General features: G+C 40.0%; 1 protein-coding gene across 1 annotated transcript; it reads right to left on the bottom strand.

Moving 5' to 3' along the window:
- Positions 1–9,292: 9,292 nt before the first annotated feature.
- On the bottom strand, positions 9,293–20,473 carry LOC137260331 (uncharacterized). Its single transcript, XM_067798010.1, has 4 exons — positions 19,430–20,473; positions 10,593–10,658; positions 10,131–10,217; positions 9,293–9,820 (listed from the first exon to the last, which is right to left on the bottom strand). The coding sequence occupies exons 1-4, from the start codon at positions 20,451–20,453 to the stop codon at positions 9,423–9,425; spliced, it is 1,575 nt and encodes a 524-aa protein (XP_067654111.1). The 5' UTR covers positions 20,454–20,473; the 3' UTR covers positions 9,293–9,422.
- Between the last annotated feature and the right edge of the window lie 5,228 nt (positions 20,474–25,701).

Raw genomic sequence — 25,701 nt, 5'->3', positions numbered from 1 at the left:
CGTATAGTCTGATAGGTGTTAACTTCGAATTACATGTGGTCAATGATTGAAGCTGTGTATTGCATGTTGTCTTTAGCAGAGAGGCAAACAGACATGTAGGTGTGAATAAACCAGACACTGAGCTCTGTGACAGAGACCAGGTGCTTACCACAATCAGCAAGGTTTTTTTTTACGTAACGAGTAGATCATTTACTTGTTTGTGTACACAACCAAGATTAGGCTACTGCTCACGACCTCAGACGCTGGGCATGCATACTGTTTCAAGCTCCGCGAACCTATTCACTGCGCATGCGTTATGGACGCAGCGCAGCACAGCTGTTGAAACCAGTTTTCCCCCCAGCGCTTGGGGGAATTTAGTGAAACGTTTGAACTCCGATTTCGCGGGCTTTTTTTTCATCGCGTTTTTTTCAACTTTATAGGTTGAATTGGCATTTTTTATGATTTGTTTCGGTAAGTGCATACCGAAAGGTACCAGAATCTGCAAAGTTGTGTTTTACGTTGCATGTGACCTTTAAACACCACGCTGTCCATACTCTCGCCTGAGATCCCATGAAAGAATGAGAAAATGTGGGTTGTTGTTTCTAACAGCATGCATCGCCCCACTGCAGGCATGTGTGTGATCTTGGGACTCCCAAAAAGGTATGTCGACAGTTCGTGACTTGGTTAATCGTTCGTTGTCTAGGTGACTGTGTATGTTCATGTAGACATAATATATTTCACTTGAAACCGTAACACACCTTTTTGACATGTCTTTTACATGGTTATCGTTCTCTTTCACGAACTGGTCCTTTTGAATTTTTAATGGTTTCTTCGATACTGAAACTCGTATTAATTATTTTATGATGTACATTTCACCTGTACGTTGCGGTCATATTATAAGAAGCTCAGACACCCACTTACACACTGTACTGTAATGCACTGTAAGTTTTGTACAAGGTTTAAAATACATATCCATAATCGTGTACTCATCTACTTGTATGTGTGTGCTAATGTGAGCGTCAACTTCTGTTCTGACACACATATGAGGCATACACACATAACGAACGTTGCTTTAAGCAGAAGCGACGACCTGGTATTTGAGTAACACCGCTTGTGTTGTGAGGCAGCGTGCTGAGAAGACGACCCAGCACCTCTGTATGTTTGTGACGTCACCAGCAGTGTGACGTCACTGTCACTGTACAAATGGCGCCACGTCAGTTGGGTGAACCTCGGCTCAGTCTGAGGTCACAGAGTGCAGCGACATATAAAAAACAAATTGTTGTTGTCTGTTTCACGATTCGCGATATTCTCTGAACAGAATTATTGAAATTAACACAGAATTACGTTAAGACGGGCGACATTTATGTACAATCACTCACCGATTATGTTTATACTCAGTTTACAATTTTCCTACCTGATCATGCGAGGTTCCAAAGACAAAACATGACAAAATGTCTGAAAATTCATTCAACAACTTTTATTTAGATTCAAAAAGAAAAAAGGAAGCCACCTGAATCGTGACCCACGACTACGTGAACGGCACACACCACACCGCGTCAGTAACGACATGTGCTCCGTCTCTGTCCACACCGACACTGACTCAGTGTGCACCACGTGACACCAGGAGATCCAACACTTGCTGATGCCCCCTGCCTCTCGCTATGTCGGCCGCTGTGTCCCCGTAGATGTTCCTGGCGTTGATGTCCACCACGTCCATGGACACGATCAGCTTCACCGTCTCCACGTCTCCACCACTACAGGCGTAGTGAAGGGCGTTGTAACCCCACCTGTCCACCAGTGACACATCAGCCCCTCTACCCACCAGGAACTCCACCACGTCCCTGTGTCCATTATATGCTGCCCGCAACACCGGTGTCCTGCTGTACTTCCGTTTTATAGCATCCTCTCACAAACATTGCTCAAATCTGAACCATCTCGTAGCAGTACCCGTTACTGTCAAAATCAAGACTCCCTTTGCACTTTAATACGGGTGGCGGTGTAGCCTAGCGATTAAAGCGTTCGCTCCTCAAGTTGAAGACCCGGTTTCAGTTTCCCACACTGTGAGAAATTTGCTGTTGCGGGTGTGAAGTATTATTAAAGGCGGCGTAAAACTAAACTCACTCGCTCAATTTAGGACATGTGCGTCACAGTGCGTGTATTACCCAGAATACCCATATAGGAACTGAGCATATGTCATAACAGTTATAAAAACCAAGACCGCTTATTTTATGAAACAAACCTAAAATACGACAGGTTTTAAAAAAAAATCGTGCATATGCTAGCTTAGAAAAAACTGCCCATCGTGATATTAACATGTTCAAATATTGTAATTTCTTTCAAAATTGTTTCAAATTTGATCACGTAACGATAACAATGCAAATGTCTGTTTATACCGACGTTTTAGTTCTAAAAAGGAAATATCGTGATATGTCATCCACAGAAAGGGAAGATGCAAGTTTACATAAGAAGAATTCATATTTTCGAATACAATAATTGCGATACAAATACAAAAATGTGAAATCTAGTTTATTTTGTAGGACATCCATTTATTCAAACAGATGTCGGGGTGGGGGGTTAGATTGGTGGGTGGATATCCCCGAGCCGACCTCAAGGCACCGTCCACGACATCAGTCCTGGGTTTGCTTTTGAGACATCCCCTCCTACTTGCTTCTTTCTATAGTGATGGTTAGACTCCATGGTAGCTAAATAGTTTCAGTATGTCCTCGCATTAAATAATTTCATCACATTAAAATGAAGTCATGTTCTGTTCCAAATAACTCGTTTTTGATTCACTTCTGCACTAATCCCTCCTCAGTAAAGACAGTTTTCTACGAGTCCTTTTCCCTAAGAATGAGACTGAAGTTAGACTGAAGTTTCACAGATGTTTTACACTCTCTCATATTAACTACATAACTACATTGTGTTGATATTCAGTAACCCATGCTTGTGGCAAAGGTGATCATGAAGTGAAGTGAAATGGATCGTGTGGTCAGGCTCGCTGACTTGGTCGGCACGTATAATCGATTCCCAGTTGTACAGATCGATGCTCATGCTGTTGATCACTGGACTGTCTGACCCAATTATTTACAGACTGCTGTCATATAGCTGGAATATTGCTGAGTGCGAAAGTTGCTACACTTTTCAATGCAACTCTAACACTAAACAAATATGCTACCGATGCTGACATATATTTATCAAATCCTGTTGTCAGGGTGTCCCTGTAACTTCTATCTAACTACAAAGAAGGCAGGGAAGGTTTAATCTCATATCCCGTAGAGAGACAAGATGTTGAAGCTTGGACATATCCTTAGTAAATTCAAAACACTTCTAATCAGAAGAGGTCATGTAAGACAGTACTTTCCACGCAAAAATCCATGATAGGGTCAATTATGATGGGTACCCGGTGGGATGTCATGTTACTATAACCTTCCAGTGTCTAACAGGCAGTTTGGGTTATCTGGAGTAATCATGTGTCAGCCCTTTGAGCATGCACGCGTCAGAGGTACAGACCCCTTTTAACATAAATAGCCATCATTATTCTGTTTTACAGATTAACATAAATATGCAGCAGAAAGGGTTCGGGGGATCTTGGCACAGTCAGGCTGGTAATGCTTATCAGCTTAGGGTCCTTCCCTCCTCTACATGCAGCCCACACAATCACTTCTCCCAGGAAACGTTGTCAAATTAATGCCGAGCGCCAGACAGGGACCAATAAATACCATACATTAAACATGTTTTGGTATGACGCGGCCACGGACGGTACCATCTACCTTCCGCTCTCCGGGCAGGCGCCCTAACTACTACACCATGGATGCGGTCTATATTTAAAGGGTGATGACAACAAATACACGCAAGTCTATCACAAAAGATAATCAATGTATGTCTGTGTATTTTTAAAATATCTGGAAATTCTTCTTTGTTTTGTGTTTAACGCCAAATTCAGCCACACTTTAGCTGTATGCCCGCGTTCAGTAAATAAACGAAAATGGACCAGACAATCCAGTGATCAATAGCATGAGCATCGATCTACGTAACTGGGATACAATGTCTCAACCAAGTCAGCGGGCCTGATCACCCGATCCCGTTAGTCGCTAAGACTCCCATACTTCAGCGTAAGATTTACGACTGTCGTAGAGCAACGAGGGCTTTGAGGAGTGGGGTCCTGGGAGCTATTTTTAACTTCTCTTCGTAAATTCGTGATATCTGAAAAATGCATGCCATCAAATTTACCAAGAACGCCCTTTAAAATCAGTTTTATAGGTAAAAGTTGCTTTTCCGTTTGAACAAGCCCATTCTTACAATTATCAATAATTACGATATCAAAGACAACAGAACCGTTTTGTTATTCTTTGTTTGTCAAACATAATGGATTGACTTCATGTTTCACATAAAAGTGGAATTTCTGCCACAAATATTTTCCAAGATGTTATTACTGCCGCTATGTAAATACGATACAAATATATATAAAACTATTTCATTTTCTTCAGTTAGACAGCAGTGATTTAGAATAATTTGGATATGCCAACTTCGTTCCAATTCATTCTGGTACACTCTGAAATTACTGCTTCAAAGTACACAAATCCCTGAGTAAGATTTGCTTGTTTGGTTATTTAACCCCCTGGATGCCGAGTTTTTTTTCAGGCGCACATTTTCATAAAGTTTGAAAAGTGAACGTTGTGCGAGATTTGCGCTCGCGTGGTCCTGGATCTGCGTACGGCTATGAAATTGCACAGACATGTAGAATATTTAATTTCCTATCCCTTTGTATAAATATAATTGCGGCTACCTCAGGGGTTTGAGAAATAGACACTGCTAAAAGTTGTCCAAAACTTTTCTGTGTGTACAAAAACAGTACATTTCTCAGTTTTTTATCGTGCACCAATAAAAGCACTCTGCTACGATTTTTTTAATTTGGCATCTTTATGGGAAGTGTGAGCGAAGAAAATACAGCTTGATAACTGAACGACATAAGTGTATATGAAATGGATGTATGTGCTAATGCATAACGTCATACTCACAAAATAAAAAATGACCCGCAATAAATGTCAAAAATCGATTTTTTACTATGACGTCAAACGTCGACAGAGAGGTCATGCACGTATAAAGATAAGGGGGCATAACTCAGCTATGGTTTACATTAGGTCAATGTAACTCCGATCACATGGAGAGAATTTGCTGTGGATATGGACAGTATATTTTCGTGATGTTTTGTTCACAGTGAACCAAATTATTCCAATACAAAGTTCCCCAATGTGAGAGGATAGCTTTTGGTAGTTTCACAATTTGTAAGAAAAGATGCAGGTGTACTACATGAAAAAGCAGGTAATAGCGATCTGGATGGACCTATCTGATACATATTTTAGTTCTTAGATTCCCATATTCTCCTGTTTGTGTAGATGTATTTTTATTAATTTTCCATCATTATTAACGGAGTAACAGCCACATTTTCAAATGTAATGAAATAACTGAAAATAATGCGACATTGTTGACGTCACGGCATGTTTTGTGCATTTTGTGACGTCGGAAAAAGACTACTCTGGTTGCTGATTAGTATATATCTAACCTAATTTCCACTCAATGTGTAAAATATATCGGCTTCTGTGTCAGAATTCAACACTTTTTAGCCAAAATATGAAATGAATGGTTTTATCACTGAAATAGTGTCCTGAATATATCAACAATTACACGGTTTTACTACATATCTTATTGTGAGCAACACGCGCACCTGCCTAGCATCAATTTAGCTTAAATGAAAATTTCAGAACACCTGAATATTCATTGAGTATTCATTTAGGAAAAAGACGTTTCTTCTCATGATTATGAAATCAATTCCCTTCATAAGTATGCAATGAAAGGTACAAAGAGATCACTTTTTCAGTAAAGAAGTATTAGAAAATGGACGTAATGCTTGTCGAAATTAATCCTTGACCTGATGTATATATTTTTAACAATTTCCGTATAAATATTGTTTGAGTTAGACATTCTACCATCAGATATATTTTAATCGCATTTGAATTGACTTTATTATCGAAAAACAATGATAATGAATCATGAAACGTTTTGACAAAGTCGCACCTGGTCAATTAATATTCATAATAGTTTTGTCTATAAAAACGACACAAACCAATACAATGAACAAGACAATTCCTTTAAATAGTAGTATGTGTGCCCATACATTTCATAAAATGTACAAATCATTTTCATTAATATTATCCGTTTTACTTATAAGTTGGAATTAAATCGCTGTTTATGAACCTGTTCATATGAACTGCAATATTTGTCCCAATGTATTGAATATTGCACATCACGTGAACTAAAGCACATGTTGCAGTAATGGCTACGTGTGATCTTCCAACACTTGTGTAGAGGCTTAAAATGTGGTATAATACACTTACTGAGTCAATTTCCCATGTAAATATTATTCAAACAATCAAAAGCTTTCAAAGAATAAAAACGGATACCTTATATCCACACATGATATGGTGTTGAACATGGATATATGTAGATACTGAAATTAGTTTCATGAAAAAATATACATCACAATACTAAAAGTGCAATCGGAGTGGTGTGGGCATTGTGTTTACTCTTGTTCAACCGACCTTCACCTCAAAGAAATTGCCTAATATGTGCAACAATGTTGACGTATGACATCACTACGGATGACCGATTTCTTTCAAAATGGCGGCTTCGCTGAGAAGGGTACAAAGGATTTTGCGACGATTTTTTTGCTTGATTCAGGGATCTTTTGTATATAAATGTGAGATGTAAGTAATCAGAATTTTTCTGACTATCTGTGTATTGTGATATGTTCTTATCGTTTACATTGTAAATGACGGAAGAAGCCAGAAATGCCGATAAGTACCGTTGTCGTTCTGCGTGATTTTGCGTCAGTCATGGCGTCATGCTGCACTAAGAGTTTGACAGTTTCTTGTGAATTACCAAATTATTTCATTGTATCTATTTTCAATTTGCTATTTTTTGCCACGATATCCTTCCCCTGAATATACTAAGCGTATTGAGCCATTGTAAGCAATGATTAGAGGGCTGGATGTTGGGAAATTTCCGAAAATGCTACGCAGTGTAAAATTGGAATTTTTCTTTGTTTACATTTCAGTCAAGCGCTGTCTTTCGAGCACAGCGTTCGTTTTTATACAAAATATATCTCGTTTCGTTTTGTCTAGACAGTTGGTATTGGTGACAAAGACCATTTGTAATTTGATTCTAAGATATATGGGGAATTGAATGATGCATTTGTCGCAGCTAACTATGAAGCATACATGATGTAATTGGCTTCTCAATACCGGCCTTCTCGAAACGTGATTTTGTAAACACTATCCAATATGGCGGAAAGCGCACTTCGGCGTTCGTGTAAGTGTGTTTTCGAAAACATCCCAACCGATTCTGGGTACATCGGTGACGTTTCAGAATTATCATTCCTGGTTACATGAAAACTTGATATCAGTGATCATTAATATGCTATTTTTGAAATTCATTACTCCCAGTAATTATCCGATTTTCACATTTCAAAACATACTGCAAATAACGCTGTGAATCTCGATTTTGTACAGTTTGAAAAATGGCGACATTTACGAAGAAGCCTATTTTGAAAGGCGATTTTAAGCACTTTAGCTTGGTCTGAGATAATAGTGGATGGTATCAAGAAACTGGGAATTTTCCGCAGAATTCAAAACTGTGAAGCATTTATATATGCGTGGTATATTTAGAATTTTATTGGACTTCCAAGTGAGGTATGTAGAGGAAGGACATATATGTCCCTGTGGCATCCAGTGATCTGTAAATATTCGGGCCTGGACCAGACAATCCAGTGATCAATAACATCAGTACTGATCTACGCAACTGGGATACGATGACATGTGTCAAGCAAGTCGGCGAACATGATCACACGATCCCGTTAGTCGCCTTTTACACACGCATGGGTTGCTAATGGAAGAATCATGCCTTGATTCAGGAGTAAAGTGAAGTAAAGTAATCAGACTCTTCCTTTCCTAACTATTTGTTTGCTTGTTTATTGTTGACGTCTGTCACAGCGTCATCAGCAAGTACGTGAAAGAAACACCGCAGGACAGGTGAAGTCAAGGTTGTTGCTGGTCGAGGTTGACTCAACAAGGCCGATTTGATGTCCCCCGCCAGGGTATTGCTGGAATGTTGCTCCAAGCGGCGTAAATCTAAGCTAACTCACTCACTCACACTATCAAATACACCTGTACAACGTAAAGCTCATTTTGGCGTCTCTGTTTGCCTGTCACCGAGACGATTTAAAGGCTTATCCCTTGTTTATGGATGGGACTTCACTGACAAAACACACATGACACTGCTCACTAAATAGCTGTTTTCAAAACTGAGTTCGACCCGTGAAGGGCCCAGGGTAGAATAGGCCTCCAGCAACTCATGCTTGCCATAAAAGGCGAGTATGCTTGTCGTAAGAGCCGACTAACGGGATCGGGTGGTCAGGCTCGCTGACTTGGTTGACACATGTCATCGCTTCCCAATTGTGCAGATCGATGCTCATTTGGTTGATCACTGGGCTGTCTGGTCCAGACTCGATTATTTAGAGACCACCGCCATAGAGCGCGGCGTAAAACTAAACTCACTCACTCAAAATTGAGTTCTGTGTATAAATATGCAAGATTTACATTTACAAGCATACATACAGTAAACGATGACGCGAATGACGAATTCGTCATATGTCAAAACGGCGGTCATTTCAGCAATAATTGTATTTTAGCTGAAAACAGAATGTTAGATTGAGAAGCAGAGATCCAGTGGGTGGATGTATTTGTCCTTCTGGCATCCATGAATAAATAAAACTGGGATGTTTCTGGTGATAATTGTTTTCAGTTTATTTTTGTATATTATATGTTTAGTCAAATAAGAGAACTGGTTAAATCCTACAGTAATCAGCTACAGACTACCATTCTCCCTTTGTTAAGCAGAAGCGACGACCTGGTATTTGAGTAACACCGCTTGTGTTGTGAGGCAGCCGGCTGAGAAGACGACCCAGCACCTCTGTATGTTTGTGACGTCACTGTCACTGTACAAATGGCGCCACGTCAGCTGGGTGAACCTCGGCTTAGTCTGAGGTCACAGAGTGCAGCGACATGTAAACAAACAAATTGTTGTTTCACGATTCGCGATATTCTCAGAACACAATTATTAAAATTGATAAATAAACACAGAATTACGTTAAGACGGGCGACATTCATGTACAATCACTCACCGTTTATGTTTATACTCAGTTTACAATTTTCCTACCTGATCATGCGAGGTTCCAAAGACAAAACATGACAAAATGTCTGAAAATACATTCAACAACTTTTATTTAGATTCAAAAAGAAAAAAGGAAGCCACCTGAATCGTGACCCACGACTACGTGAACGGCACACACCACACCGCGTCAGTAACGACATGTGCTCCGTCTCTGTCTAGTGTGCACCACGTGACACCAGGAGATCCACGACTCGCTGACGTCCCCAGACTCTCGCTATGTCGGCCGCTGTCTTCCCGTAGTTGTTCCTGACGTTGATGTCCACCAGGTTCATGGACACGATCAGCTTCACCGTCTCCAGGTGTCCACCTGCACAGGCCCAGTGAAGGACGTTGTCACCGCCCCCGTCCACCAGTGACACATCAGCCCCTCTATCCACCAGGAACTGCACCACGTCACTGTGTCCCTTCCATGCTGCCGCCATCACCGGTGTCCAGCTGCCTCTTCTATAGTTGATGTCCACGTGACCCTCGGCCAGGATCCGCTTCACTCTCTCCAGGTCACCGTCCCTGCTGGCGTAGTAGAGGTCGCGGCCTGCTGCTGGTGATGGAGTCGCTGTAACACAAAGTAAACTGTCTTAACCTGACATCTTTGTCTCACATCTACAATGTTTACATGATGTTGATACGTGACTCGTACATTGCTACGTCATTTAAACAATTCCATCATGGCTGACAACAACCAACATGACGGGAATGTCAACATGTGGTTTCTGGAATTAACGACTGCGTGTTTAATATGCAACTTTCTGTTAGAGTCAGAAGTTCTGCATTATTTTGTGTACGACTTCAAAGTGTTGATGTGTGTTGAACTTTACGAGTTGATAAAGCCAGTACAAATGTTGGTGCTGTGTTTTCCAACCTACCGTGTGTGTCAGAGTCTTGTGTCGTCACTGGCGGCGGTGGAACCGTCTTGCTGGGTGTCAGATTCTCACTTGCGTCAGTCGTGGAGGCTGAAACAGGGAATATGGTGTTCAGAACACTATACATAGCACATAAGCATTTCTACTGCTGGTCTGTTTTCGCTTTCCTGATATGTTTTGCCTTTCAATATTATGTATGATTAAATTCTACATACATATCTTATGGAAAAAGAGTATTAATCATATATCTTTCAAGTTGACTGAGATGAATCTTTAAAGCAAGAAAAAAGTGTTACTTTTTTATATTACTTTTTACAGTTTGAAATTCTGTGATTGACAACGTCGATTGGTACCGGAGTGAGATTCATCTCTCAAGTCAAAATCACCACGGGCATATACATCAGTGTGGTAAATACAGGGAGAATTAACAACTGCATTTCCTGCCTGCTGGGTTTTCCCACCTACCCTGTTGGTCTTGTGTCGTTACTGGCACTGGTGGAAACGTGTTGTTCCGGCTCGGGTCAGTCGACGCTGAAACAGGGAATATTTTAATCAGAAAACTATGCATGTACATAAAATAGTTCTATGACTTCTGGCCTCAGGTTCTGCTTTCCACAAATGTTTTGCCTTTCAATAGTATGTCCAAATACATCTGTTATAACAGATGGTTTAATTTGATGGATATTTCATTTCCTACATATATTTTCACAGCTTCATTTAGTAAATTTAATAAGCTGTCCATTGCGCATCGACTGTTTGATAACAGTTGGGATCCTATTTGCTGAAATGTTTGAATTGTATAGATGTCTGACTTTTTTTTGTGTGTGTGTTAAATATACACTTGAACAGTGACAACAAAACAATCAGTTCACCCTCAGAGCTAGGTTAGGTTAGCGATGCAAATACGGGGACTTCATATATAAGCATATATTATGTTCACATTGTGTGTTAATAGATAAACAAACAATTACTTCAGCACCTTTACTTACTCATAATTCCTCTTTATGGAAAGACAACCGTTTTAGTTTGAATTCAGTAACCGTGGCTGGAATATTAAAAATTGCCTTTCCTAGATGTCCTAACCCTACTCTCTCTGTTAACTGTACCTGCAATTTTAGGCAACTCTGTAAATTCTAAAGTGAAGCGCATTAACGCTAATGTTTACCAAACAGTGGGAAGGACAACAGGGCAACCTGACTCGATGTTTGTGCAACACAGTTGTAATTTGTGTCAAACTCTGTGAAACTCTCACAAAATAGCAGAATACCGAGTAATAGTGGCACACAGAGCAATTGTCAAACAACTGCTTACCGAGGCGGACACTGCAGCTGACACAACTGTACTTGTCAATGGAAACAGTGTGCTTTGATAAACGACAAGGGTGGTAAAGGTCGAAATGTCGGTTGTCGGACATGCTTCGTCTGTTTCAATGTTAGAAATAACGAAAATACAGCCCAATAGGACTTCCATAATCTACTTTCCATTGAATTGTTGTTTTAATTGGTGCAAAAATGCACGAGGATACGTTTGGCCGTGTGCTACAGCGGGGTTGTAGGTCAATGTAATGCAGCAGCCCCGAGTAAAAAAAAACACACTGTACATTACATTTGAAATGAAATATTGGAGTGGACAGATGTAGGATGTAAATCCCACCAGGTCAGGGGTAACGGTAGGAAAGAGTACATAATCTGATTAAATTAAACCAGTCTATCAGGTGAAACGCTGCGTTGTTATGTTTTCCCCGACCCTCCATCGTCCCCCGTCGGTGACAGGCTAAACACAGGTCTGGGTGTAAACATTGTGTGAAGCAAACACTTGGTTCCTACACCATTCATGCTGCTTCACAGCAGTCATATAATATACATTTACACTATTTCATCTAATTCCACAAATCAGTTTAAAATCGTAAGCTGAGAACTTACCCACCAATAACGCACGTCCTAACACGAGCGACACATCTCTCTGCTAGTTGAGAAATGCTTTTACTGGCGACGCCACGAAGCAGACCTGCCAGCTATGACGTCATTGTGACGTGTTAGGCTAGGAGCACGACAACGTTTGGCGCTCGACTACTTGGACTGATCACCATCACTATATGGAAATATTTCCAATCGTCCCATGTTTGCTCTCTAGTTTTGTTTTAGTTTTTCTGATACAGTTCACGTTACCTGTGGCATGACATGGACAATTATATATTAGCATATCGGACACTTCTTACCTTGGTGTAATTCACCGGCTGTTTGTATGGCTTAATTCCTAATTTATTTGTTTAAAAAATATAAAAGTTTACTTTCAAAATAGGTCATACATGGATATTAGTAGACCTCAAAGCCTTTGGGTGTAAATAGTTGCGATCACTCTGTCAACCAAGGACATTGAGATACTTGAATTGAGCTAATACCCCTAAGTATAACCTTGAAAAACTAACTGGTTTTCTGAACCTGTTGTGTTTAGTATAGAAGCTTTTCCATATCTCAGTCTAGTGTGAAAAAAAGATACCCATATTTAGTGTATGCTGGTTTTAATGTATGTTGTCCTACGTGTAGGCAGACATTCCCACCTCAGTTTAGCCCCCTGGATGTCACAGGGACATATATGTCGTTCCACTTCAATCCTCAGTTTAAATTCCACAAAAATTCTAAACATATGAAGCACACAAACATATTACACAGTTTTCAATTCTGTGGGTAATTTCCTGTTTTGTGATACCATTCACTATTATCTCAGACAAAGTGATTAAAATTACCTTTCAAAACAGGCTTCATCGTAAATATAGCTCTTTTATCGCAGCATTACTTGCTGTTTTTTGCGAAATGTCAAAACAGGATAATTACCAGGTGTATTTGATTTAAAAAATCGCAGATCAGGTTTTCATGAAATCACTACTGCCGTTGCCGATGAACCCAGAAATACACTTACACGAACGCCGAAGTGTGCTTTCCGCTATCTTGGGTAGTATTTACAAAATCACGTTTCTGCTTGAAATTCGAAAGTCACATTCTGAAAAAGCCTGAAAAGTCACTTTCTGCAAATAACTCTCCTTGTGAAATGATTTATAAGCCATGGTCCAACTTCTTGCTTGTGATCTAGTTCTCGACTCAATGTGCGCTGCGACAACTTGCTACATGTACAGACAGAACCACGTTTACACGTTGCCCTGGCCACCTTCATTTGAAAAAATGCCTATCGGTGACGACAAAAAGCCATTAACTGACACGTTTTGCTTTGATTTTTACTTGAGAAAAGCATGTTTTGTTTGATTCCCAAGTGCAGTGCGACTTTACATGATATTAATAAAGACTGAAAACGCCATGAAAAATCGGTTATATTGTCACGGCATTTCCTATGACAGAACCCGAGGAAGTGCTAGTTGAACTAGCAAGTCGTGGCATCTATGAAAATGCTTTGTATATGTTATCAACCCTTGAGTTATTTCCAACGGTAATTCTTTAACCATTGTGTGCGAAAAGATATTGACTTTATTATGTAGACACTGCAGGAAAATGTAAACCATTTGATGCTGACAACACTTAACCGTGTCATTTAATATGCTAGAGACTGAAATATGTTATCAATATGAATATATGTATTGTTTAGTTGTGTAATGACAAATAGAATTTGGAAAGTGCCCTTGAATGAGTACTTAACCTAATGGTGGTTTTACTTCTTCTGTATCTGAAATAGTATATTAAATAAATTAGTATTTCAATATTATTTCCTTCTATTAAAACTTAATAAAATCAAAACATTTTAATTTATACCCGTAATTCAGGATAATTAAAACGCAGTCATTGTAGAATTTTGCAGTGTTTTTGTTCATTATTTATCCATACATTGATTTTATATTTCATGCATCACAAACCGTTACAGACATAAAAAAGTTGATTTTAGTTATGTTCATGTTTATCGCATTTGAAAATTGGGTACATGTAGGCGATTATTGACATAATTCGTCCGTTACTGTTACTTTACAACTACTTGTCCATTGTTTCTCACTTCTCTCTGTACCTGCTAAATATTTGTATTGTCAAAAAACTCAACCCCATCTTGTACCACCCATGAAATTTACATAAGAAAACTTTCAGCGTTTCACATTTCATGCACATCAGCTTCACGCCGTAGTGAATTACATGAATACACCCATATCGGCCGTAATACTAAAGCGATTTGAGTACATATACAATGATGCAGTTTTAAATGTGTGATACTGAGACATCTAGTGCCAGACTTAAATTACCGATTGCAAAACATGACCTGAAAACGATCAGCTGATTCCAGCTGCTCGCTTCGAACTGCCATATCGCCATTCTTGCAATGTAAGCAGTCATGACTATCCCAGGTGTATCACAGAATCATGGAATATATGTTTCAGGATATAACACTTGATGTATCATCGTGAGAGGGAATAGATATACGGTCAATGCACAGGAGTGAACGTTACCAGCGAAGGTGAAAGCTACAGTTGTCAACTGTCTCTAAATGTAATAGCAGGGACAAACTATATAGTTGTAGATTATCCCTGGTAATAGTAACACGTAAGGCACACATCGCGCATACACATGTGTCGTCATTTTAAGTCTGGACCGTCCGGAACAGCGCACCTATGAAGGGAAGATAAATTCTACAGGACCTCGATTCCCGTTACGTTTTAGAATTAAACTACAACTGGTCTTTGTCACCAATACCAATTCTTTCAATAAAACGAAAGCTAATTGATTTGAAAACAAACGCTGTGCTTTTTTCAAATGTAAACAATAGCAAATTCCGATTTTACACTGCATGTCATGTTCTGAAATGTTACGACATCCAGACGTCTATTCATTGCTCGTCATGGCTTAGTACCTTTAGAATATGTATAGAAAGAGCATCGTAGCAAGACAGGAAGTTAAACATAGATACAATGCAATGATTTGGAATGCAATGCAACTCAAAAGAATTGCACAATGCCAGTTAGAAAGTGGTCAAATGTAACATATATCATATTTGGGATTACGCCATGTTGGTAAAGTACAAATTCTAGTACGATACCCACGTCGCTGTAGCTGAGTAGACTAGGTGGCTGACTTTGTGAGCTGGCGATTAGGTGCCTGACTCTGATTACTTATATCTCATATTTATGTACACACGGTCACTGAGTCCTCGCAAATAATATGCCCCCTTGTCTATGAAGCCGCCATTTTGTAAGAAATAGGTCAACGCTAGTGATGTCATGCGTCAACATTGTTGTACATATAAGGCAATTTGTTTTAGGTGAAGATCTCGGCATCTAGGGTCTAGGTGTGAAGTACATACCGAGACAGAGTCCACCATAGATATCATGTATGTTGTATTTATGTGCGAGTGTACATGCGCTGTGCAACTGCGACGCATAAAAAGACTTGTTTTCTTTTCTTTTCCAAAGGGTCTCTAACTGTCTTATGTGGTTATATTGCGCCATGGATTAAATTTCTCCTCCACAAAACGGTGGCGATATAACAAGTGTATCGTACATGTATTTTCAGTAGCCATAAGGCGTCCGCCTATTCAAATGGTCGTAGTTAGTCGCCTGTTAATTTCATGTCATGATTATTGTGTACTACAAAAATAAATGAAGGTAAACCATGGGTTTCTATCTATGCACAGCGCTTGTCATGGTATCACCCAATAGTAATAAGCTGGTGATTTATTTCATCATTTTCATGACAACTATACCTCTGATGTCCAGTTCCTAACTGAATCAGTAAGTTCACTCAAATATGTAGAGATACAGAGATGAATTAGTGCGATAACAGCAGAGTTGAAACTCGAATTTTACAGGCAGTACACTCACAACATCAGCGTTAAACACGTGAGAATTACTAATACAAATAATGCCAGGCATAAAACTAAAAAGACTGGAGCAACAGCTGTCAAGCTGGGTGGAGGTTCGATATACAGAATGGTCAATGATCTAGACATACTGGCTGATCTTGATGTTTGGTGTTACTTTGTTTTCAAACAGACAAGCAGACATGTAAGCTCTTATATACACCGGGCCTTGACTGCTGACTGCAGATAAATATGCTGTGTCGGATTTACCTGCTAGCCCAACCTTTGCATGCTTTGTAAGTCCTTATAAACACTGAGTTATGCCTGCTATCACAACGTTAATATGCCTTGTAAGCTCGCATGTACACTGGGTTATGCCCGCCAACTCCACGTTAATATGCCTTGTAAGCCCTTATGTACACTGGGTCATAGCTGTTTACTCTACGTCAATATGCCTTGTAAGCCCTTATATACACTGGGTCATAGCTGTTTACTCTACGTCAATATGCCTTGTAAGCCCTTATATACACTGGGTCATAGCTGTTAACTCTACGTTAATATGCCTTGTTAAGCCCTTATGTACACTGGGTCATAGCTGTTAACTCTACGTTAATATGCCTTGTTAAGCCCTTATATACACTGGGTCATAGCTGTTAACTCTACGCCAAAATGCCTTGTTAAGCCCTTATATACACTGGGTCATAGCTGTCAACTCTACGTCAATATGCCTTGTAAGACCTTATGTACACTGGGCCATAGCTGTTAACTCTACGTCAATATGCCTTGTTAAGCCCTTATATACACTGGGTCATAGCTGTTAACTCTACGTCAATATGCCTTGTTAAACCCTTATATACACTGGATCATAGCCGTTAACTCTACGTCAATATGCCTTGTAAGCCCTTATATACACTGGGTCATAGCTGTTAACTCTACGTCAATATGCCTTGTTAAGTCCTTATGTACACTGGGTCATAGCTGTTAACTCTACGTCAATATGCCTTGTTAAGCCCTTATATACACTCGGTCATAGCTGTTAACTCTACGTTAATATGCCTTGTTAAGCCTTTATGTACACTGGGTCATAGCTGTTAACTCTACGTCAATATGCCTTGTTAAGTCCCTATATACTTTGGGTCATAGCTGTTAACTCTACGTCAATATGCCTTGTAAGCCCTTATATACACTGGGTCATAGCTGTTAACTCTACGTCAATATGCCTTGTTAAGTCTTTATGTACACTGGGTCATAGCTGTTAACTCTACGTCAATATGCCTTATTAAGTCCTTATATACACTGGGTCATAGCTGTTAACTCTACGTCAATATGCCTTGTTAAGCCCTTATATACACTGTGTCACAGCTGTTAACTCTACGTTAATATGCCTTGTTAAGTCCTTATGTACACTGGGTCATAGCTGTTAACTCTACGTCAATATGCCTTGTTAAGTCCTTATATACACTGGGTCATAACTGTTAACTCTACGTCAATATGCCTTGTTAAGCCCTTATATACACTGGGTCATAGCTGTTAACTCTACGTTAATATTCCTTGTTAAGTCCTTATATACACTGGGACATAGCTGTTAACTCTACGTCAATATGCCTTATTAAGTCCTTATGTACACTGGGTCATAGCTGTTAACTCTACGTCAATATGCCTTGTAAGCCCTTATCTACACTGGATCATATCTGTTGACTCTACGTTAATATGCCTTGTTAAGCCCTTATATACACTGGGTCACAGCTGTTAACTCTACGTTAATTTGCCTTGTTAAGCCCTTATATACACTGGGTCACAGCTGTTAACTCTACGTTAATTTGCCTTGTTAAGCCCTTATATACACTGGGTTATAGCTGTTAACTCTCCGTTAATATGCCTTGTTAAGCCCTTATATACACTGGGTCATAGCTGTTAACTCTACGTCAATATGCCTTGCTAAGCCCTTATATACACTGGGTCATAGCTGTTAACTCTACGTTAATATGCCTTGTTAAGTCCTTATGTACACCGGGTCATAGCTGTTAACTCTACGTCAATATGCTTGTTAAGCCCTTATATACACTGGGTTATAGCTCTTAACTCTACGTTAATATGCCTTGTTAAGCCCTTATATACACTGGGTCACAGCTGTTAACTCTACGTTAATTTGCCTTGTTAAGCCCTTATTTACACTGGGTTATAGCTGTTAACTCTCCGTTAACATGCCTTGTTAAGCCCTTATATACACTGGGTCATAGCTGTTAACTCTACGTTGATATGCCTTGTTAAGCCCTTATATACACTGGGTCATAGCTGTTGACTCTACGTCAATATGCCTTGTAAGTCCTTATGTACACTGGGTCATAGCTGTTAACTCTACGTCAATATGCCTTGTAACCCTTTATATACACTGGGTCATAGCTGTTAACTCTACGTTAGTATGCCTTGTTAAGCCCTTATATACACTGGGTCACAGCTGTTAACTCTACGTCAATATACCTTGTAAGCCCTTATGTATTCTGGGTCATAGCTGTTAACTCTACGTTAATTTGCCTTGTTAAGCCCTTATATACACTGGGTTATAGCTGTTAACTCTCCGTTAATATGCCTTGTTAAGCCCTTATATACACTGGGTCATAGCTGTTAACTCTACGTTAATATGCCTTGTTAAGCCCTTATGTACACTGGGTCATAGCTGTTAACTCTACGTTAATATGCCTTGTTAAGCCCTTATATACACTGGGTCATAGCTGTTAACTCTACGTCAATATGCCTTGTTAAGTCCTTATGTACACTGGGTCATAGCTGTTGACTCTACGTCAATATGCCTTGTAAGTCCTTATGTACACTGGGTCATAGCTGTTAACTCTACGTTAATATACCTTGTTAAGCCCTTACATACACTGGGTCATAGCTGTAAACTCTACGTCAATATACCTTGTAAGCCCTTATGTATTCTGGGTCATAGCTGTTAACTCTACGTTAATATGCCTTGTTAAGCCCGAGATTGTCTATACCTGCTAAATTAGGGCTTACATGCCTTGCAAGCCCTAGTTTGGCTAACATTTACATGTCTTGTAAACCCTTTAGAAGGGTTGCATGCTAATCCAACGTTTACATGCATTGTAAGCCCAGGTTATCAAATAAAGCTCATTTATTCATGCACAAACTCAATGTTGACGTGTACACTAAACTTTTTGCTGCCATGCCATCCTAATCCTACGTTGCCCTGTCATGTGAACCCTATGTTGGCCTGTCATGTGAACCCTATGTTGGCCTGTCATGTGAACCCTATGTTGCCCTGTCATGTGAACCCTATGTTGGCCTGTCATGTGAACCCTATGTTGGCCTGTCATGTGAACCCTATGTTGCCCTGTCATGTGAACCCTATGTTGGCCTGTCACATGAACCCTATGTTGGCCTGTCACATGAACTCTAGGCTGGCAAACAAATTAATGTTATTCTCATATATTTCGATTGCCATATCAAAATAGAATGCTAATTAAGCAAGAAATCTCGGCTAAAAGTCTCACCTGTCGTTCCAGGATACGTCGTGGTTGAAAGCTCCTTGATCTCTTTCCTCATCCCACAGCAACTGGTATTCAGCGTCGTGAAGTCCTGTGAGAGGCCATCGAGTGTCTGGTTTGTGTCAAACAGGTCACTAATGCTCTGATTCAGTTGAATGTGTAAACTCTGTATATCTGAGGATACGTTTCTCCGCATTTCCTGCAAGCTCTCCCGGTATGATTTTATTTCTCTCTCCGTCACCACAAAACTGGTATTCAGCGTCCTGAAGTGCTGTGTGAGGCCAGCAAGTGTCTGGTTTATGTAAAACTGGTCACCAATGCTCTGATTCAGTTGAATGTTTAAACTCTGTATATCTGAGGATACGTTTCTCTTCATTTCCTGCAAGCCCTCCCCGTATGATTTTATTTCTTTTTCCGTCACCACATAACTGGTATTCAGCGTCCTAAAGTCCTGTGTGAGGCCAGCGAGTGTCTGGTTCGTGTCAAACTGGTCACTAATGGTCTGACTGAGTAGTGATGTCAGCATCCGTGCACATGAGGTTGCACGAAGTACTGTCTGATTCACCTGAGCCCGGATGTCTTTGGTCAACTCTCTACGTTCTTTTCTTACACTTTTTCTGTAGGTGTCTCTTTCCCGCTCAACATGCCTTACGTCTCGTGTTATTGCTCGAAGTTGTGTCTTTATGTATTGCACGTTGTCCTTTAGGGTGTGAACTTCATCGCGAACTTGTCCGGTGATCCGATGCCCAATATCATCTTCAGTCAGGATGTTTGTAATCTCTTTTTCTACGAGAGGTTTTAGCAATGAAGGAAGGATTGTTGAAGTCAGTTCTTTTTTCAGGGACTCCTTCCAAACCTTAAATTTCTTCGTCAGTTTAGTCACACTTTTAGTATTTGAAAATTTCCAAAAGCTAAGGTCTTGTTCAACCACCTCCACACGTATAGTCAGACTTTCCAAACTGTCACCAGTATGTACATCTCCCATACCGCACAATACAAGACTCAGGAATACAACTGTTGATAGCTCCATTGTTCCAACAGAACAACTCGCAGCTAGGAAGGCAACTGCCTCGCCGCTCGGTAAACGGCTTTTATATAGCTCGACTGAAGTGTCTGGAACAACGCCAGCTCAGGGAACCACCCTCTACACCAGTAGTGTGTGTAGACCTTGCGCCCAACTAGATGGAAATGCTGAGCTGCACATCCAAACTTGAATGCCACGGTCATGAAGCGGAAGAAAACCTCAGATGTGGCCACTCTAACTTTTATGATAAGTCACAACACATATGCTTCGTGCTATTTTACAACTGAAAATACTTGTTATTTTACAGGATATATGGTGTATTCAACATACATGTTTCGTGTCATATTACAGTGAAGACACCACGTCTGAAATGCCGTGATTTGAAACAACACAAAACTTGGTTTTGTGTGTCTTAGGGATTTAATGCATAGTTACAGCACTATATATTTATTACTCCAGACATGTCTGGCTAGGTGAAAACAGTACCTCACGTTCAGTAGACGAGACTGGGGCGGTACACTATTCACAGTCTACCCGTGAAGGTCCCGGGGTAGAATAGGCCTTCAACCACCCACACTTGCCATAAAAGGTGACTCTGCTTGTCGTAAGAGGCGACTAACGGGATGGTCAGACTCGCTGACCTGGTTGACACATGTCATCGGTTCCCAATTACGCAGATCGATGCTCATGTTGTTGATCACTGGATTGTCTGGTCCAGACTCGATTATTTACAGACCGCCGCCATATAGCGGGAATATTTCTGAGTGCGGCGTAAAACTCAACTCACTCACTCACTCACTATTCACAGTCTATTTCATATGAACAGCCCAGGTCAGTGTGCCCAGACCAGTTCTTGCGCCTTTAAAACTTAAGATTCATACTGAGCCGGTACACTATTCACAGTCTGTTCCATCTGAACAGCTCATGTCACTGTGCAGGGGTTCTCAAACACAAACTAGTTCTTGGGCCATTGACACTTCAAATTCATACACATCTCCTCAGACATCAGATCCTGCCTCTCATTAGGTATTTATGAGGAATGTTTGCTTGCAGATAAATCGGACAGTTACATATCATAACTGGATACTAAACATATTGACAACACCATGAATATCGATCCGATTTTTTGTAGAATTTGATTCAAGCCAAAAAAGAAACATAAGTCCAAGCACATAAAACAAGGGAAGAATCACGGTGAAGACACCGGGTGGTGGCTCACACTGAGGACACAAGGTGATGACTCACAGTTGGGACACAAGGTGATGACGCACAGCGGGGGCACCAGGTGATGACTGACAGTGGAGACACAAGGTGATGAATCACAATGGGGACAAAAAGGTGATGACTCACAGTGGGGACACCAGATGATGAATCACAGTGGGAACACCAGATGATGACTCACAGTGGAGACACAAGGTGATGACTCACAGCGGGGACACCAGATGATGAATCACAGTGGGGACACCAGATGACGAATCACAGTGAAGACATCAGATGACGACTCACAGTGGGGACACAAGGTGAGGAAACACAGTGGGGACACAAGGTGATGAATCACAGTGAGGACAGCACGTGATGATCACAGTGAAGACAGCAAGTGATGACTCACAGTCTGGACACCAGGTGATGAATGATATTGGGGACACCAGGTGGGAACACAAGGTGATGAATCACAGTGAAGACAGCAGGTCACAGTTATGACACCAGGTGATGAATCACAGTGAAGACAGCAGGTCACAGTTATGACACAGGTGATGAATCACAGTGATGACAGCTGGTGATGAATCACAGTGATAACAGGTCATGAATCACAGTTATGACACCAGGTCTTACCCACTTTGTTTGTAACACTAACCTACTGTAAACAGATAGGACCACTCACTTCTTTATCGCTGCATTACTTATGTGCTTTGTAACACTAACATACTGATGCGCTCAAACAGAATTACTCATTTACTTACTAACAAAGTATTACTTACTCTCTTACTTTCGCGCAGTTGAAATAAAACATAACTCACTCACCCAGTGTTCACTTACTAATGGCCATGCAATACTGAACAAAAATATCTAATTAAGTTAAAACAGTACCACCCTCTTACTTCCCCAGCGCTGCACTTCTCTCTTCATAAAAAAATCTCTTTCGCTTCTTCAGAGCTTCATTGCTCACTTACTTAAAACGTTATTCTGTTACCTGAAGCGGCATTTCACAGTTAATGCTGCTTTACTCAATTACGCTCATTTAAACATACATTACACTTTTAAACCACAATATGACCCCATCACTTCACTCAACAACACACACTCAACATGACCCACTCACAATGTTCAAGAATCCTCCCTGACTTCGGAATTTACGTGTTCACCAGAGAATTCAAGTAAGAAAGGAAAGCACCAGACTGGGTGCTTCAAAGACTGTATTGTAGTCTGAGATTTGCCGCAGAAACTGCACCGTGCCAAGTTACATGTTGTAAGAACATGTTATTGTTCATTCGCGCTGTTTTTTACGATATGTTTTAAAGATCAGATGCGCCACGTTACACGTTCTTACATATTTGTGTTGGCAAATTGCGGGTTTCTCTCACCTTGAGTTTCGACCTTGACAGACCGAATTGTTTCAGGCGTCTTTATGCGTTGTAGCATTTTCTCGGCTTCTATGCCAGAATGCAACATTCTTTAGACAAAACATAACTGATTTCACTATTTTATTGTGTCCAGTATACTTCAGCAATATTAACGATGCGCCAGTATGAGAAGAAAGCAGAAATGTTGACAAGTACCATTGTTGTTCTGCGTGATTTTACATCAGTCATGGCGTTACGCTGCACGGAAATTTGGACAATTTCATATGAATTATCAAATCATTGTATTTCATCTATATTTTGATTTCCTTGCTACTATAATCTCTTCATGCATAATCGAAACGTATTGAGCCATTACAAGCAACGATTTCGGAAAATTTCAGGAAATGGAACGAACTGTGAAATCGAATTTTTTCTTTGTTTACATTTCAAACAAGCACATCCTTTCGAGCGCAACGTTCATTTTCACACCCAATATCTTTCGTTTCATTTTATCTAGACAGTTGGTATTGGTGAGAAAGACCTTTTGTAATTTGATTCTAAAGTATATGGGGAATTCATCTGAATAGCTGAATATTATAGATCTATATATGTGATGTAAATTGGCGTCTAAATACCGACCTCCGCTAAACGTAAATTCATAAGCACGACCCAGCGGAAAGAGCATCTGGGCATTCATTCAAGTGTATTTTCGAAAACATCCCAACCAATTCTGTGTTCAGAAACGTTTCAGGACCATCATTGGTGATTTCATGACAACCAAACATAAGGCATCATTGATGTGCCATTTTTGAAATTGAATATTTTGAGTAATAATCTGATTTTCACATTTCAAATCACACAACAAATGATGCTGTGAATAACGATTTCGTATTGTGTAAAAGATGGCGACATTTACGATGAAGGCTATTTTGGAAAGGTTATTTTTAGCACTTTAACTTTGTCTGAGTATCAAGAAACGTGGGAATTCCGCCAGAATTCAAAACCATGAAGCATATTTGCGTGCGTGATATGTTTAGAACTTTATTGGATGAAATGAGGGTTGAAGGGGAAGGACCTCTCTCTCTCTCTCTCTCTCTCTGTGTGTGTGTGTGTGTGTGTGTGTGCGTGTGACCCACATTTTCGTAGCTCTCTCACCCCTGAGAAGTGAATGTTTGTCTCTCAGTCATAAGTGAATGTTAATGTATGGTTAAGATCGTGCGCAGTTCACTATCCGAATAGTCTAGAATGTTTAAACCATATACTTCCTCTTGTCCTTGGTTCTTGACGGCACGATGAACTCGGCGTTCGGTTGAATGACCAATGCCATTTAACCGATGTAAACAACACATCATAAATATCTGTCTAATGTAACATTTCTGAGACGTCAGGTAAACTGTCTAACTGTCTAATGTAACATTTCTGAGACGTCAGGTAAACTGTCTAACTGTCTAATGTAACATTTCTGAGACGTCAGGTAAACTGTCTAACTGTCTAATGTAACATTTCTGAGACGTCAGGTAAACTGTCTAACTGTCTAATGTAACATTTCTGAGACGTCAGGTAAACTGTCTAACTGTCTAATGTAACATTTCTGAGACGTCAGGTAAACTGTCTAACTGTCTACTGTAACATTTCTGAGACGTCAGGTAAACTGTCTAACTGTCTAATGTAACATTTCTGAGACGTCAGGTAAACTGTCTAACTGTCTAATGTAACATTTCTGAGACGTCAGGTAAACTGTCTAACTGTCTAATGTAACATTTCTGAGACGTCAGGTAAACTGTCTAACTGTCTACTGTAACATTTCTGAGACGTCAGGTAAACTGTCTAACTGTCTAATGTAACATTTCTGAGACGTCAGGTAAACTGTCTAACTGTCTAATGTAACATTTCTGAGACGTCAGGTAAACTGTCTAACTGTCTAATGTAACATTTCTGAGACGTCAGGTAAATTGTCTAAAAGCACTATGGATAGATTCAGTGGCAGGCAGTCCAAAAGTTTTATCTCATGATTATAAGCTAGATTGGCATAGTGGGAATTTTGACGTATTGGGAATCAAATTAAGTCCTCATTTAGAAAACCTATGGGTAATCAATACAAAGAAGAGACTCGAGAATGTAAAAAGAATTTTATGTAATTGGAGAAGGCGTAATTTAACGTTGATTGGAAAAATAACCGTCGTAGAAACTTTAGCTCTATCCACGATGATCCACATCTTCTCATCTCTCCCTAATCCCCCAAAACATTTATCACAGAATTAAACAGATTGTTCTTCAAGTTTATACGGAATGACAAAACTGACAAAATAAAACGAACTAATTTAGTGAGAACGTACGAAGAAGTTGGCTTTAGAATGGTCGATGTGAAAACCTTTGTGGACTCGTTAAAACTGTCATGCTTAAAGAGATACATCTCTGATTCTAAGAACTATGATCTTGCTGGTTTCCCTTCGCAAAACCTTCTTCTCCTAGGAGCCAATATTTCTACACACTATAAAGTCAAAAATCTTTTTTGGAAGGACTCTCTTGATGCTTGGCATAGACATGTTAAAGGATGTGCGTGCAATAATAAAAATGTTAATGAAATACTCATGCAACCACTATGGTTAAATCAGCAGTGTAACCATTCAAACTTGATCATTTATAACTGACTGGATTAAATGTGGAGTAGTTTCCATTGAAGATATTTGTAA

Source organism: Haliotis asinina, chromosome 13, assembly GCF_037392515.1.
Source record: "Haliotis asinina isolate JCU_RB_2024 chromosome 13, JCU_Hal_asi_v2, whole genome shotgun sequence".
Classification (NCBI taxonomy): Eukaryota; Metazoa; Mollusca; class Gastropoda; order Lepetellida; family Haliotidae; genus Haliotis; species Haliotis asinina.
The sequence above is the reverse complement of the archived record's forward strand: the minus strand, read 5'-3'. Positions and strand labels throughout refer to the sequence as shown.